Source organism: Struthio camelus, chromosome 12, assembly GCF_040807025.1.
Source record: "Struthio camelus isolate bStrCam1 chromosome 12, bStrCam1.hap1, whole genome shotgun sequence".
Taxonomy (NCBI): domain Eukaryota; kingdom Metazoa; phylum Chordata; class Aves; order Struthioniformes; family Struthionidae; genus Struthio; species Struthio camelus.
In genome coordinates this window covers 10713832-10728295 of record NC_090953.1, presented here as the reverse complement: position 1 = coordinate 10728295, position 14464 = coordinate 10713832, and the positions used below count along the sequence as shown (strand labels likewise).

At 40.4% G+C, this 14464-nt stretch overlaps 1 protein-coding gene across 3 annotated transcripts in view; it reads right to left on the bottom strand.

Annotated features, from left to right (window-relative positions):
- CEMIP (cell migration inducing hyaluronidase 1) overlaps positions 1-14464 on the bottom strand; it is a 122737-nt gene that overhangs the window by 39906 nt on the left and 68367 nt on the right. For 2 of the 3 annotated variants that reach the window (XM_068959011.1, XM_068959012.1), the window contains exons 3-11: positions 14272-14424; positions 13443-13581; positions 12457-12693; positions 11858-12037; positions 8233-8303; positions 7390-7485; positions 6628-6749; positions 4260-4401; positions 3057-3248 (exon numbers count right to left, since the gene is read on the bottom strand). In XM_068959011.1, the coding sequence (XP_068815112.1) occupies positions 3057-3248; positions 4260-4401; positions 6628-6749; positions 7390-7485; positions 8233-8303; positions 11858-12037; positions 12457-12693; positions 13443-13581; positions 14272-14424 (1332 nt within the window). The remainder of the gene's footprint in view (positions 1-3056; positions 3249-4259; positions 4402-6627; positions 6750-7389; positions 7486-8232; positions 8304-11857; positions 12038-12456; positions 12694-13442; positions 13582-14271; positions 14425-14464) is intronic. The other variant, XM_068959013.1, reaches the window with a different exon arrangement.

Below are 14464 nucleotides of genomic sequence, written 5' to 3'. Positions count from 1 at the left end.
TATTTTCCTTCAACACTCATCTTCTTTGCCCCTAATCAAGCCATTTCTAGCGAGTAAAGCAAGTATGACTTTTCAGTAGGAAGCATCCAATATAAATAGCACATGAGCTAACTAATAAATTTGACTTATTTGGCACAATACCCTAAATCATGTCTATTAAAATACTATTGAATGATGAGAGCATCAGTTATAATTAAAGCTTGGTATGCCCAGTAGCTGCCACACCAAATCGTCTGTCCACAGAGCAGAGGTTTTCTGAATTTTTTTTAACAAAGAGACTCTTAAGTAGTTCAGACCTGACATTTGGGCTTGTTTAAAAAAATGGAAAGGAAAAATAGAGTTTAAAAGGAATATAACCCATCATGGGTAGGAATGGTTTTATCATTTGTCTTCCAAAGGGCAGCAGACTTCTGGATTTCTTAGCTGCTAACCTAAACGTCTTAGGAAAATTAGGCCATTCCACTTATTACAAATGACACCCCCGCAAGCCACATATATTAATGTATTGGTGTGAAAGCCTTTTCTCAGAAGGAGCAGAGCAAGCTTGAAGATCTCACGCTGGGAAAGGCAGGCAGACACTCAAGAGGAAGGTCTTCTGCATGCAATTAAGAGCCCAGGGCAACCGCTGTGCCAGGAGGCCACTTGCTTGCTCAAAGGCTAGAGACCCGGCCCTGCTGCTTGCCAATTATTTTTATGCGATTGTTCTCTGTCTGTCTGTCACCCCCCCTTGGCACAACCTTTGAGCCAGCTGGCCAAATACACCCCCAAACCTGCCGCCGCGATACTGCTGCCTGCCCCACAGGTTGGGGCACCACAGGCAAGGGTGCAGGGTGCAGGGAGCTGGAGACACACAGGTGGGTGCATGCAGCCCCAGGAGGGGTGGAGAGCACCCACCCAGTGGGCTGTTAATTCTCCTTGTTCTGGCTAGTTGCCTGCCACGGCAAGGGGAGCTGAATGAGGTTATACACAGAGCTAAGCACAGAGCACCTCGATGACTTGGTGGCTCCTAAAGACAGCTCAGCCATCCTCAGGATTTATTTCACCTAGACTGAACTTATGATCAGGCAGATTATTTTATTTTATAGTGTGAATGTGCTTTTGTTAAAGGAAAGTTGGATGGGATTTTTATTACTGACCAGATTCTGGCCTGACTGATATAATCACTGGAATCCCATTGACGTCAATGGGGTTGCCTGGATATAAGTAGGGGCAGACTTTGGCCCCAGTATTCATATTATTTGTGGTAATAAAAGGAACGTCCTGATTCTCCTAAGGAGTAATCGGAGACCAAGAGCACAATTACTTTAACAAGTGTTTCCACTTGCTGCTTTACTTGAAAATCACATGATTTTTGGTTGTTCTTAACCCCTTATTCATTTCCGTAAACTAACTTAGTGGCCACTGCTGTGGAAAATAAATATAACTACAAGAGTTTCACAGATCCGTAAGATTATGGGAAGAGCCTAAGAGAAATTTTAATCTCTGATCTTTATTTTTATTGACTATTTTCCAAGATCATCCTCATGATGTAACTTGTATCCTACTAGTCTGGTACAGTTTTTCCAACAGCTCAAAACTTACTCAAGAAAAATATTCAATTTGGAGATGTCTCGTCTTTATAAGTTGAAAGTACTAGTCATTTTAAGTCATAAGACTATGATACATTCAAACTGAGAATAACATTTTTCTTGGCTTCACAAACACCTCTCTCTTAGGCCATCTAACAAAGAATGACTAGAGCTCTGTGAAGAAGTAGCTGCCAAAGGAAGTATATTTGTATCTTCCAGAAGGGGTTTCATCAGAGATAATAGTAAAGTAGCTCATTTCACAGAACTGAGGAAACTCCCCAGTGTATTGGATGCTGCAAGTGCCCTCATGGTTTCTCAGAAAGATTTTACTGTAAATACACACAAAAACGCTGCCTACAAAAATTGCCAGTGCTTAAGCAAAAGATAATGTAACATATAAGAATTACCACCAGGCAAATACTACCATTCAAATATGGTCTCAGCTATTGTACACTTTTATATTGTAAAATAACTTCTGCTTTTGTAAGGTACAGCAATTAAAAGTTCTTCAGCTGTTCACAAAGGGGGCAGTTAAGGTGGTATTTCCATATTCTATTCATCACTGTGCCAAAATCTAGTTCTAGAAGAAAAAAAACGCTTTAGATATTCAAGTGGAGACGCACCTCTCCCACTAGTAACACCCTGGGCTGGTTATACTCTGGTATATACACTCTGGTCATAGTTATAGTGTTTAATTGGACTTAGTAGTTGAAGACCACTGTACAATCATCAGACTACAGTGTCTGATCTGCAGCAGCAATTTGTTCCAGATTTGAGCTAATTACCTTCAAGAGAAAAACACCAGGGCTCTGCAAAACTTCCCGTTCCTTTTGCTCAGATTAGTTCAGACAGCGTTCTACAAACTCCATTGCCCCAAGTACTGTGGCTCAAGACAATATGGCTGGCCACGTGACTCCACAAATATGTGGTTAATACATCACCTGGAAGCAATGCAGTCTAGACAACACAGTAAAAAGAAACAGTAGCTTCAGCAGTACAGAACAGAGTTTCTAAAATGTGAGATTATAGTTCTTGTTAAATATAATTTTCTTAGGGAAATAGCCAGCTACACTTTACTTCACAGCCTTAAAAACTTCTCATGGTCTGCTCTTCCTCCAGCTCACTCTTCAGTTCAGCTAGGCGCACCTCCTGCTCTCCAGAAAGTGACACATTTTCAAAAATAGAAATGCAAAATAGACTATTTCAAACACATTAACTATATTCGTCTCCCTTAAATAAATACACCCATTCAATAATGTTCTTGGGAACAAAACAAAACAAAACAAAAAAAATTCAGTCAGGTACTGAAAAGGGAAGGTAGAAAGGAACCAGAATCAAGATAGATGTTTTTTCAAGCAAGAAAGGCATATGTTACCCCAAACCATCTAAAAACTACCCATGCAATTCTATTTACTTAATGGGATTACTTCAGTGCAAGTTACAGAATTTGTCTAACGTAATACTGACATGACAAGACAAATACCTTACCTGCTACCTTGACCTGGTTGGCTCTGCAGGCCCTGCATGACAGTACAGGGAACTCTTCTGCCTGGTACATGGAGTAGTCCGTGCTTGCAACCACAATCGTATCTCCAGGTTTCCAGGAGCTCACATCATCCGCCAGGTTCAAGATTGTGCTGTTCACATTGGTGTCAATGGTTACCGTAAGCTTGGGTTTCACTAAAGAGGAGAAATGGGAGGGTGGGGAATTCAGTTAATCTTATCACAAAGTGCTTGCTCTGCTTACTCATTTTTTTGCCTGGCATACCACCAAAAATGATGATTTCCTCATGCAACATGAAACAGTTAACTCTTCCAGACATACTCTTTACTGGTTTTGGTTTGGAAAGCAAGCAAACGAGAAAGTGTTTTCTGTTGTAAGCAGGTGGATTTTCCTCTAATTGCACAACCCAATTTAAACATAGTTTTTAGAGACTCGTTTTCAGCACACGCACTTAGCAACAGCACTTATGGACCCTGGGCACTGGTATTTACAGCAGCCAAGTGGTCTTTAACATAATGCCTGTTTTTTTCCAACAAACCATTTTCCAACCTTCTGTTCCCACCAACTGAAGAATCCTGTCTAATAACCAGGTTAGGACAGCAGGGTTGGAATTAGGAACTACAAAACAAATTATTACTTTTAAAACTTGTTGTCTTCTTGTACACTAAATTAGTAATCCTACCTCATCCCAAAATGCTTTAGTAAAAGTCAAGATACGTAAAGAAGAGACTTGCCAAGTATTTGCCATAGCATTGCTGGGTTTTAGAGACACCACCCTGTTATCTCTGTTAGTGTTCAAGAATTTTTCCTCAGAAATCATCAGCCAAAAGAACACCTGTCTGTGTTCGTGTCAATAGCCCAGGCAAAACTGTAGCTCGGGAAATTACTGCAGCAATTCTTACACTGAACAAAAGTCACTCATCAGAAGACATTATTTCTGCTTTTCCCTGGTCTGAATTAGGCCTATACTGTCTACCTCAGGCAGAGCACTCGCTGGAGAGGACCACAAGGTCTCTGGGTACCAGCAAGAAGAATATTGCACAAAATTCAAGTTTCTCAAACGGATTCTCTTTCTTAGGGTGGCATTCCTGCACCCTCCGAACAGCCATGCTGGAGGAGGAGGAGCACAGAACAGGCCCTCCGAATGACACGACAGTCTGGCTTTCAAAAACGGCTCGCGTACATACCAGATTTGCCACACAGGAACCGTACTTTGTAGTTCTGGCAACCCGCGTCTGTCTGGTCCTTACCATGGCACAGGAACCTATAATCATGGCCACTTTTGTAAAAAACCTCAGTTGTTAAATTAGCTCCATCAAGCGTCATTGCCTGAAATGAGAACAGAAATATGAAATGGATGATACCTAGACATGAAGGGATTTCACCTACACATTGACACCTTCAGAAAAGGCTATTGCTTTGTTTACAGAGGAGGCACAATAGTTGCGTAACAAAATACGATGACTGTTACCTGTACTATCCAGCCGGCATTCCAGCTGGTGCTCAAACAGAGCTACTTTATGTGCAGACTGCATAGATCATTGCTAGGTGTATGTGTTTTTCCCATATCTATATTAAGACCATGTGCTTTTTTTGGAAGGAGTATTCTGAGCTTTGCTAACATCTGCCTTGGTGCCCTAGATTTTCACTTGCCGTTTGTTTGGGCTCAGATGAAAATGCTGAACGCAGATGCTTGTACCCAAATGAACTCACGGTTTTCAAGCCTCTTGACTGCACTTGTTTCATTACTTGTGGCTAGACTATGTCTGAGCCTTGCAGAAGAAAGAGACGAGGTGGGGGATGCGTATCTTACTTCTTCTTTGCATGGACCAGTGATAGCTGCTATCTATACCAAGAAAAGCTGTTTCAACATCCATACTGGAGCATTGCTCCAAAAGGAACAAGAAGAGGTGGCATTTTCCTACACATACATACCAGCCTGTAGAGCTGGCTTGAGAAAAAAGCTATATCATCCTAAGAAGCCATGTGATAAGTTGACTCTTCTGTGTTCCTGCTGGAGCAATATCACTCCGCAGGGTCACGTTAAATTCCACGATCTGGCTCTGAGGCTTGCAGTTCTCCTGACGCTTTCGCAAGAATGTGATGTGTTGCATTGGACAACCCAAATAACACATACATTTTAACAAAGTATCGGGAAATAAAACATCTTTCAAAGATGAGCCTGATCCTGCATCTCTCACTCGTGCAGACCTTCCTTATTAATGCAGACACTACACTGCCCTGTACGGGATTAGCACCACCAGCTGAAGGAATGTGCCTCTGGCTAGGCTATGCTTCTGTTATTATCATTTTATCTTCAATTTTCTTGTATGTAGCATAGCTGGAGTAGGCCAGCTGGTATAAATCAGTGTAACTTTATGAAGTCAATGAGTAACACCAGATTACACTATGTGAGGATTTTCCCTAAGATCCTGAGGATAAACTAAAAAATGCTGTTTCACTTTTAATATACATGGGAAAGAAAAGTAGCTGTAATTTAACAGGACCAAAAAATAGTTTTGATTCTTGAACAGAAGAATGTATTTTTTGCTTCCCTTCTAATACGCATGCTAGAAGGGACTGTACGATAATGAACATCTGACCTCTGTTCCAAACAAAATTGTCACTTCAAATATATACATATGGAAGCTGAAATGAATATGAATTTGCTCAGACCTGGCAGAAAGTTATAAGACAATTTTTTCCTTTCTGTTCAAGGAGGAGATTCTACATCTAGCCTTGGAAACTTTCACTCGTACTGTCAGCATTCCCATTTACTTTAGCAGCAGTATTCTTATGAATAAGGACAACTCTACTAGTTGAGAGTATGCAGGAACCTCAGGTTCAGCCTCTCACTGATACAGAGTATTTTATTGTCTTTTGCTAAGTAATGCTTCTGCTGTTGTTTTACCAAATAGGTAATGTAAATATATGGCTGGCACCTACCAAGAAAAGCTTTTTTGCGAGGAGGAAGCCTTAAAGAGCCTTTTCAGTCTTGGAAAAGGTATACAGTTTCTCCTCCGCATGCTGGCCAGATGGTGTAATTAAAACATTTACCCCAAATAGATTTCAAATTTCTTTCCACAGAGAAAAACCAATTGACTCAAAGAAATGGCAGCAAGCTCACTGACATTTTTTCCAACCTACCAGTTGGTAGCTTTACCATCTCATTACATTCTGTGATTAATTTTTCAGGTAGGATTCATTCCAGAACCATTTAAAAACTTTGAAATTTTCATGTGTTTTTTCTTTTAATCTTCCAACAGGGAACCACATATTTAATGGTACATCTGTGCTGTCTGTAACCCCATCTGTACTCCTGCTCATGCCAGAAGCTAGAATTTACTGAAGGAAGCTTAATTCTATTACGTTTTGTCTCAAAAAGATACACAAGTTGGATATCAGATCTTGTCAGTTATGTATTTGAGCGGTAAAATTATCAGTGTCTTTTATTTAGAAACAAAATTCACTGACAAGCACCATATTTTAGGTTCGGGTTTTCACTCCAAAAAGGACTCGATCCATCTCTCTAAAGAGAATAGTAAGCAAGCCTACCTGGATATCAATGGGTTGACTACAGATTTTATCAGGATGAGCAGCTTTGAAGTCAGAAAGCTTCTCCGTGTCCTTAGATCTTGCTTTATCAGGCTTCTCAAACCACTCTGTCCACTCTACATCTGGAGACAAGTGCAAACAAGAAGTCATTTGAAAGTCAAGCTTAATGAATGCAGCAAAAATGCATAAAGCATAATTTGATCTCAGATATCATTCACAAGTTTCTTCAATGATCTGATTCCTGTCTCTTCCTGCCAATCTGTCAGCTGCTCTTAATGATTCTGCAAAGTGTAACTAGTCAAGGGAGATTGGAGTTATTAAAAGCTGCGTAATTGGAGTATGCAGTACGAATATTATTAATTAGTTACGGATTTTGGATCCACGTCCTTCTCCTTAGCTGCCTTTTCTGATTTTCAGATCAAGTTACAATCAGTTACAATATGTTGTCTGAAACATGGACATGATGACTACGCAGTCGAAAGAAATAAGAGGTTGTGTGTGATCTCTTAGATCATTAGAGATGGAATTTCATACTCAGTGCAGTAAAGGAAAAAGGATCCTGGTTACTCAGAGGGACCTGGGGACAACTGGGGAAAGAATCTGTGCATATTCGCTACTTGGGTTAGCAGCAATGAAAACAGCAGCAAGCAAGTCCACTCTTCCCAAGGGACAGGTGTTGCAATAAAAAGGACCATTCCAAAAAGGATTCACCCTGTTTGTCAGCTCCCTATCATTGAGCTAAGTGGCAAACAGACCTCTTACCTTGAACCCACTCGCTCGTTGAAGATACATTAAAATGTTCTCCATTCTCAGCTTGGAATAGTTTGAATACTTTGGCCACTGCTGACCCTTTGTGACCTGCAAAATAGAAATGACTGGTAAAATCAATGTCTGCAGTCAATAGAAGTCAGAAGTGAAAAGGTAACGATCCATGTGTGCATTTCCATATTTTGGACATGTAATCCAGAGTGAGTCCTGCACAGCTTCCAGGAAAAGTTCTTGATCTTAGAATGAGGTTTCAGACACTTTCAAAATGCTTGGACAATCAAGAGGAAAAAATCTTCAAAAATCAAGGGGGATATAAAAAACCCTAACAAGTTGAGTACATCACTATTTTTACTTGATGTTGTAGTAAGTCATGTCATTAGCTGTTTTGGCAATGCCATGAAAAGTCACAGTAAGCATCACAACTCTTCAGTTTACACGGATATGGTATTGCAAGAGCTTTTGAGGCTACTAGTGCAGGACACACTGACTTACATTTTCAGCTGATGTTAACTGGGATAGTCCCATAGTTGTCTGTCAAAGAGAGAGGCAGATTGAGCGCAGTAGAGCTACATGGATTTACACTGGTGCAGGATTTGGCCTTTTATCTCAGAGTTCAGATAGCCCAGGTTGTGCCCCACTCAGCTGCATCACCTCATGCATTAATGGAAAGAAGTAATATATACACAGAGCATACAGCTAAATATTTCTTCCCATCAATTGCTCACAGTTTCAATGTAACGTAGTGTCAAGTGAAAACACCGCTGACCAAATTAATCTCAGCCATAACTGCAATACTTCCATAGATAATGTCAAGCAAGCGTTTTGTGCATGAATTACCTTGATATTCGATGTGATCTTCAACAGAAGAGGAGGGATTTCCTTTAACGGTAATAAAACTCCATGGGTGCCTGGGAAATCAAAATGAGAAATGATCAAATTATTTCATTTATGAGATTCATATTTCTTAAAACACAATGTTTGTGCATCTCTCAGTGGCACCACATTCAAAACAGTCTATATGACAGGCAGTTTGGTCAAAATTAAAAATATCTTAGCACTGTATTTTTTCACTAAATATATCACAAGAGAAGGGAAGCTCAAAGTCATATCTCTTCTTAATATACACCTGTAATTTGTGAGTTTCTCTCTTGATAGAGTGTTTAAAGAGGCTTGTTTGCGACAGACACAGGACACTGGCATCTCCTTGGGGAGCCTGAAAAATCTGCGTGTGTGTGAGCGTCTGCGCGCGTGCGCATGCATGCGTGTGCGTGCATGCATAAAAGAACATGAAAAAAGTCATTCGTGCTTAAATGAATTTAGCTAAAATCTTATATATCACAATTCTCTTTGGAGTATCCCATGAGAATTTCAATTAGATGGATTGGCTGGCAAAGTGCAATAAAAAATGCCTGGATAGCCTCTGAGCATATAGTTTCCTCATTTTGAGCATTGAACTGGGGCAAAGGGTTCTGAGTCTGAATCATCTGTTCAGACCCGATCCTGTGTCAGAAGTAAGTTCATTATTATCCGACGATTATTGGTTGAGTGGGTTCAAGAGCTATCAGTGACACTGGAAAATGAACACATGGATGAGTAAGCCTGGAGGACAGACGCTGAGGTCCGCTGGCAGCCTCGGAGATGAACCCAAGTAGCAGGGGTCAGGAGGGAGTTTTATCTTGTTTCTGTCTTCGAAACTGAAGAATTCATCATATTTCTTCTCAGTGACTAACAGAATAAACGCGCTTTCAGAGAGGCTGTCACGCTTACCCTGCATTTAGCAAATTGTCCCACAGATTAAATTGTGTCTCTATCGGTAAAAATATTCCGTGATTTCAGTAACATCACGATTCATCCTTGAGTCTTGCAGGTCACTTTACACTTCACATCTGCTGGTGTAAGTGATAGCATACACCAGCCTTGGACCTCCGAGGAGAACATATACGGACACTGACAGCGGCTGAAACATGTGGCGCTAGAGAAGCACGTGTGGGAAGCTGCCAAAACAACTGTGTTGAGAGCCGGCCAGCGAGCTGGATGCTCCTGTTGGAAACTCTGCTGGCACGCCACCCACCAAGGCCCTGCAGGGCTGTCACCCCCACTTGAGAGAGAAGGGGTGCCAGGGACAAATGATATTTTATCACTCAGCAGGCAAGATAGACAGACGCGTTATTTTTTGGTCCCCAAAATTTGAAACAAATGACAAAAAGATGATAGCTTCAAAACAGACCAAAAATAATCTAAAAAATAATAAGCTAGCTGCTTTTGTAAGCCAAGGTTTGGCCTCATTTTCATATGTTATTCGTTTCCCCTAGTTAGTTTTCCACTAACAGCATTTTTAAACCAGTTCATCCTTAATGCACGAGGACACATGCAATCTGTCTGGGACATATGAAGTGGAAGGACCAGTAAATCCAGTAAAAGCCAAACCAGCGCTACTTGGCTGAGGTTCCAAGGGGAACAACTGTGTCATCAAGTGCTGAAAGGCTTTCTTTTAATTTATTAGTAGAAGGGAAAATAAAAGCTCACTCGTAAAGAGCAAATTCACATTTCAATGGGACAAGAGTAGAGGAGGAATGTAAAGATTTTCCTTTCATTCCTCATGTTCTGGACTCAGCAAACAGCAATGGAAAGAGATGCCAGGAGCACAGAAACTGGGTCGGATACACCCGCATTGCTCATTGGCTCTTCTACAGCCATGGGGATTTATATGACTTTACAATCTGGTTGAATATGACACAACTGGAAATAGACAGACATTTGTCACTACAATCACCCCCCTGCTAGTCAGAAAACTGCCCAGCGTATAGCTGAATACCTTTCTGAAAAACACCTGTGGGTCAGGTGTGTACACCCCGACTCGTAGGTATAGACATGGCTGAAATGGAAACCAGTACGGCTAAAGCCTGTTATACTTAAGTGAAGCAGTAGGTCAAACTGCATAAAGAGAAAAGCTTTTACACGTCTGACAAAGTTGCCTGTCTTCCAGTCTGCTCTCTAACTACCTCCATCAACCTGGAGGCAATATTTTTACCCTCCAGGCAATATTTTTTCAAAGATGATAAATTTAAGTGCTGAGAACACTCCTAAAAATACATCCCTTTAAACATGCACCAGGATGCAGGTATTTTTGCACATATCTGTCATATGCTGGTAGGAGACAATATTCACCAACTACTACCACACTATGGTTCCCACAATGCCACTATTACTTGTATAGGGAAATATTGTAGTATTTTGGATAACAGCAGGGCAAGAATTAGCTTGTTGATTACAAACAGTAGCAATGCTGAAAATCACACTACTATAGTTGAATTTCTATGGGTATTTCCATTATACGTATTTACGACAAAGAAGTGAGAACTAACATTAAAACACAGCAGCAGTCTAAAAACATCAAGAGCAATTTCCTTTTATAAACATATGAGAAAACCATCATTTTTCTTCCTGTTGCAAGATTGGGGAAAAAAAGTGTCATGTTCAAAAAAACCTTTTTCTGCTTCCATAACTTTAGTCTTTAAACAGAAACCCAGCAGGCTACGGGTTCTGGGTATTTGAGAGAAGCATTGCGTTGATGGAAATAGGCTATTTCTGCAGCCTTGATTATTTGTCTGAAATTCTTTAACCAGTGCACAGGAGTCCCAGTTGTATTTGGCACAAACTCTTCACTGACTCCCCCAAAAATACACCATCTGCACTGCACTCCAAGCTGGCACTTGTCTGTTCCCAAAGAATCACTTATCCCTGCAAAGTAGTTTTTTTTTTTTCATGTTCTACAGTGACCCCCTAGTGCTTGTACAGACTATGGTCCATAGAGGAACAAACATCCTCAAAAAAAAAAAAAAAAGCCTACATAAATTCAGATAAACACAAAAAATATAATGGCTACATTTGGGAAAAAAGCACATATTCTCAAAAACAGTGTATGTTCCAGCATAGACACTATATGGGCCACAGAAGTAGTTACAGTCCACAGCATAAATTTAATGCATGCTAAATTATATGCTGCACAGCTCCCAAAATATGTATTGGATAAGCTGAAGAATATACAGTGTGCATGTCTGTATGCATTTAGCTACGGCTATATGGCTATTCTCCTAACCTCCTTAATGTTCAGCCCATCCAGTCCAGTGTGTGGATGTAGATATGCTGTTCAAATCTTTGTAGGACAGCTTGAAAATAAATAGGAATGAGTAACTTGTGAGATTAACATCTTGGAAAAATGCATCTTTTTTTAATGTGAATCATATGTTATTCCTCAACCTGCTAATAAAAATGCCCAGTATAGACGCTGAGTGCATCTTAAACTATCCAATTAACCGCTAAAACTTCATATTGAAAGTTTCCCTCTTTTTTTTTTTTCCATGTGAAGAACTTTGTGCCTTTGAGAGAGTGGAATTATTTGGGCACCCAAAGAGCATAATAAAGCCTCTGTGCTGATAGAGCTGGCAGGGCAGGCACATACCTAAACCCAAGGTGGAGGAAATGCCTGCTGCCCAGTTTGGTCATTGCTTTCCTTGCTGCGTCGTCCAAGTTTCTAGATCCTTCATCATTCACTGCAACCGACAGGATCATGCCATCTGCAACCCTACCCAGATACTGGGCAAGGCGCATACTTTCCCCTCTTGATCTGTAGGTATCAAACCTGAAGTGGTAAAAACACCCCCAAACATTTACTTCAATGACCATCACAGCTTTTTGCACTGACAAGCAATGTTATAAATAAATCAATTTTTTTATATTGCTCACAACAGTTGCTTTTTCCCACTACAAATGTACTAGACAACGAGATAGATTGGGAGATTGCACTGCCTTGTCTAAAAGGATACATTAGGGGTTTCTATTCAACTGAGCTGATTAAGCTCTAGTTAACAGTTTAGCAAGACAATAACATTACTCATTCTTTGATTTTGGAGATTACTTAGCTAGAAAGAATTGTTTAGTGGCATGCAATAACACCCATTGAAACTAAATGCTGAAATGCATGTCTCTGAGCTTCCTGAAATGCTTTCCCCAACCTGTTCCCAAAGAGCCTCAGACCTAGGTAGTTTTAAAGAGACTCACCGATCTGAATGGACAACTGCTCCAGTCTTTGGGTCAATAACATGGACAATGACACCTCGATGGCCCCAGCTCCTTTCAAAGTAATATCCACCTTCTTCCATGCCACCAGGATGGAGAGTCTTGTTTAAGAAAGTCCAGGATAACTTTTTCTTTCCATGGATCTCAAGAGTGCCACCTTTACTTACTCCAATATACTTTCGCCCAAAGTAGGGATTTGGCTGGCTGCCATCATCCGCTCTGCAAAAGGAAGAGAACAAAGAGTCCGATTTTGTTTCAGTATCTGATAGGCAAGAAGCCTCTTCCCTTGTTCTACTATGGCCCAAGGATAGGAGCGTCATGATTTGCAATACGTTTCTTTCAACAGCCCTAAGAAACAGCAACTGCTCACACTCCACAGAAGATACGTTATTCGAAATAAAACTAACCACTACTGAAGATCAGCAACAATCTGAATCACAAACTATACAGTATTATATTCAGGCCTGAAGCCCAGGCTGAACACCACATTTACGTTTTTGAAGCAATTTCCATTGGAAATTAGGACCTTAACTAGGAGTTAGCAGGTTTTGCATCCTTGATAATCCTAGAGAGCCTGTAGTATTCTGCAAGACAGAAACGTCTTATCCTTTGGCTCATTTGCTTCTCACTCTTACAGAGAAAGAAAGGATGTTTAGGGAGGAGAATTTTCAGAATAAAAAACTCTTAAAAAAGAAAACACATGTTAGGCTTAAAACTTAGCCTGCAAAATCTAGCAATCGACTTGTGACAAGGTGTATGGTGATTTTCTGGCATGACCAATAGGAAATGAAATCAGAAACAAAGCCGTGTCAATTTTTTAAAGGTCTAACAAGCTATTGAACTTCCCCCATAGCACTGATGATAAGTATATCTGAGGAAATGTAATTTTAAGGAACATTTTATAACCCTTTGCTGTGGAAGAGGTATCCTAGCAAGTTCTAAGGTAATATTTTATTGTGCATACATACCGCCCATATAAGATGATGGCCACATTGCTTTGGTAAGGGCACATCTCACTGCCGATATGTAACTCTCCACCATTTTCAATGAGTATATGTCTAGTACGCAAAATGATAGGCTGCACGTCGTCTTTAATAACCAGTTTTCCTAAATAGAAAAGGTTATGACACTTACTTTAACTCATAGCAACTCAGTCAAGGTTATGATACTGCTGTGCTAAACCCAATGCTGAGCTCTCATCTAAATTGTTGAGAAACGCTAGCCATGCTCCCCAAAACAGCTCTCAGTCCAAATCCTGAAGACATTACATATTTTTTATTAAGTCCAGTTCTTGAAGAATGTAATTAGAGATTTGTATGGAAAAGGACTTCATTCAAATCTGAGACAGAAATTCAGAGCTAGGATGAATAAAAGCTGTTCATGCTAGCTTGCCAGTAACACTGACTCTGTCTTTATAGATAAAGAGGCACATACGCATCTGCCCTGTCCTGAGACTCTGAGAACATAACTATTTCATTATGATGTTATCAGCACAATGATTTAGTAAAAGAAAAATGTTTTTGAAGCGAATTGCAGAAACAGAACTATTGAATATACTGAGGTACTTTTGTAAATTCTCCAGAAAGTGCAACAAATAGGTTAATTATAATGGCCAAAGAATGGATAGCATCTCGGCTACCACCCACGCTTGTTCCACATTAAAACTGGGTTTGCCCAGTAGCCTTGTTCCCAGCAAGCAGCAGGAAGTCCTCCCAGCATTACATAGAGTGATTTAAATAGTCATAATGGAACGTATTCTTCACCCAGGCTTGCTACCTTGCAGGCAGCGTGTTTTACCTCCATCTGTGATGTGGATGGAGTGGACAGTGGCAGAAGATGAGAGAAGGAGCTTCCTGCCATCACGGATTTCAACATGGTTTTCTTCATTGTGACCTGGGTTCCAGTTTTCTAGCTCAGGATCCTTATCAGAACATGCCACAACTGCTTCTGCTGGATACAGATGAAGAGTAAAGACAATTATCTTTTGTTC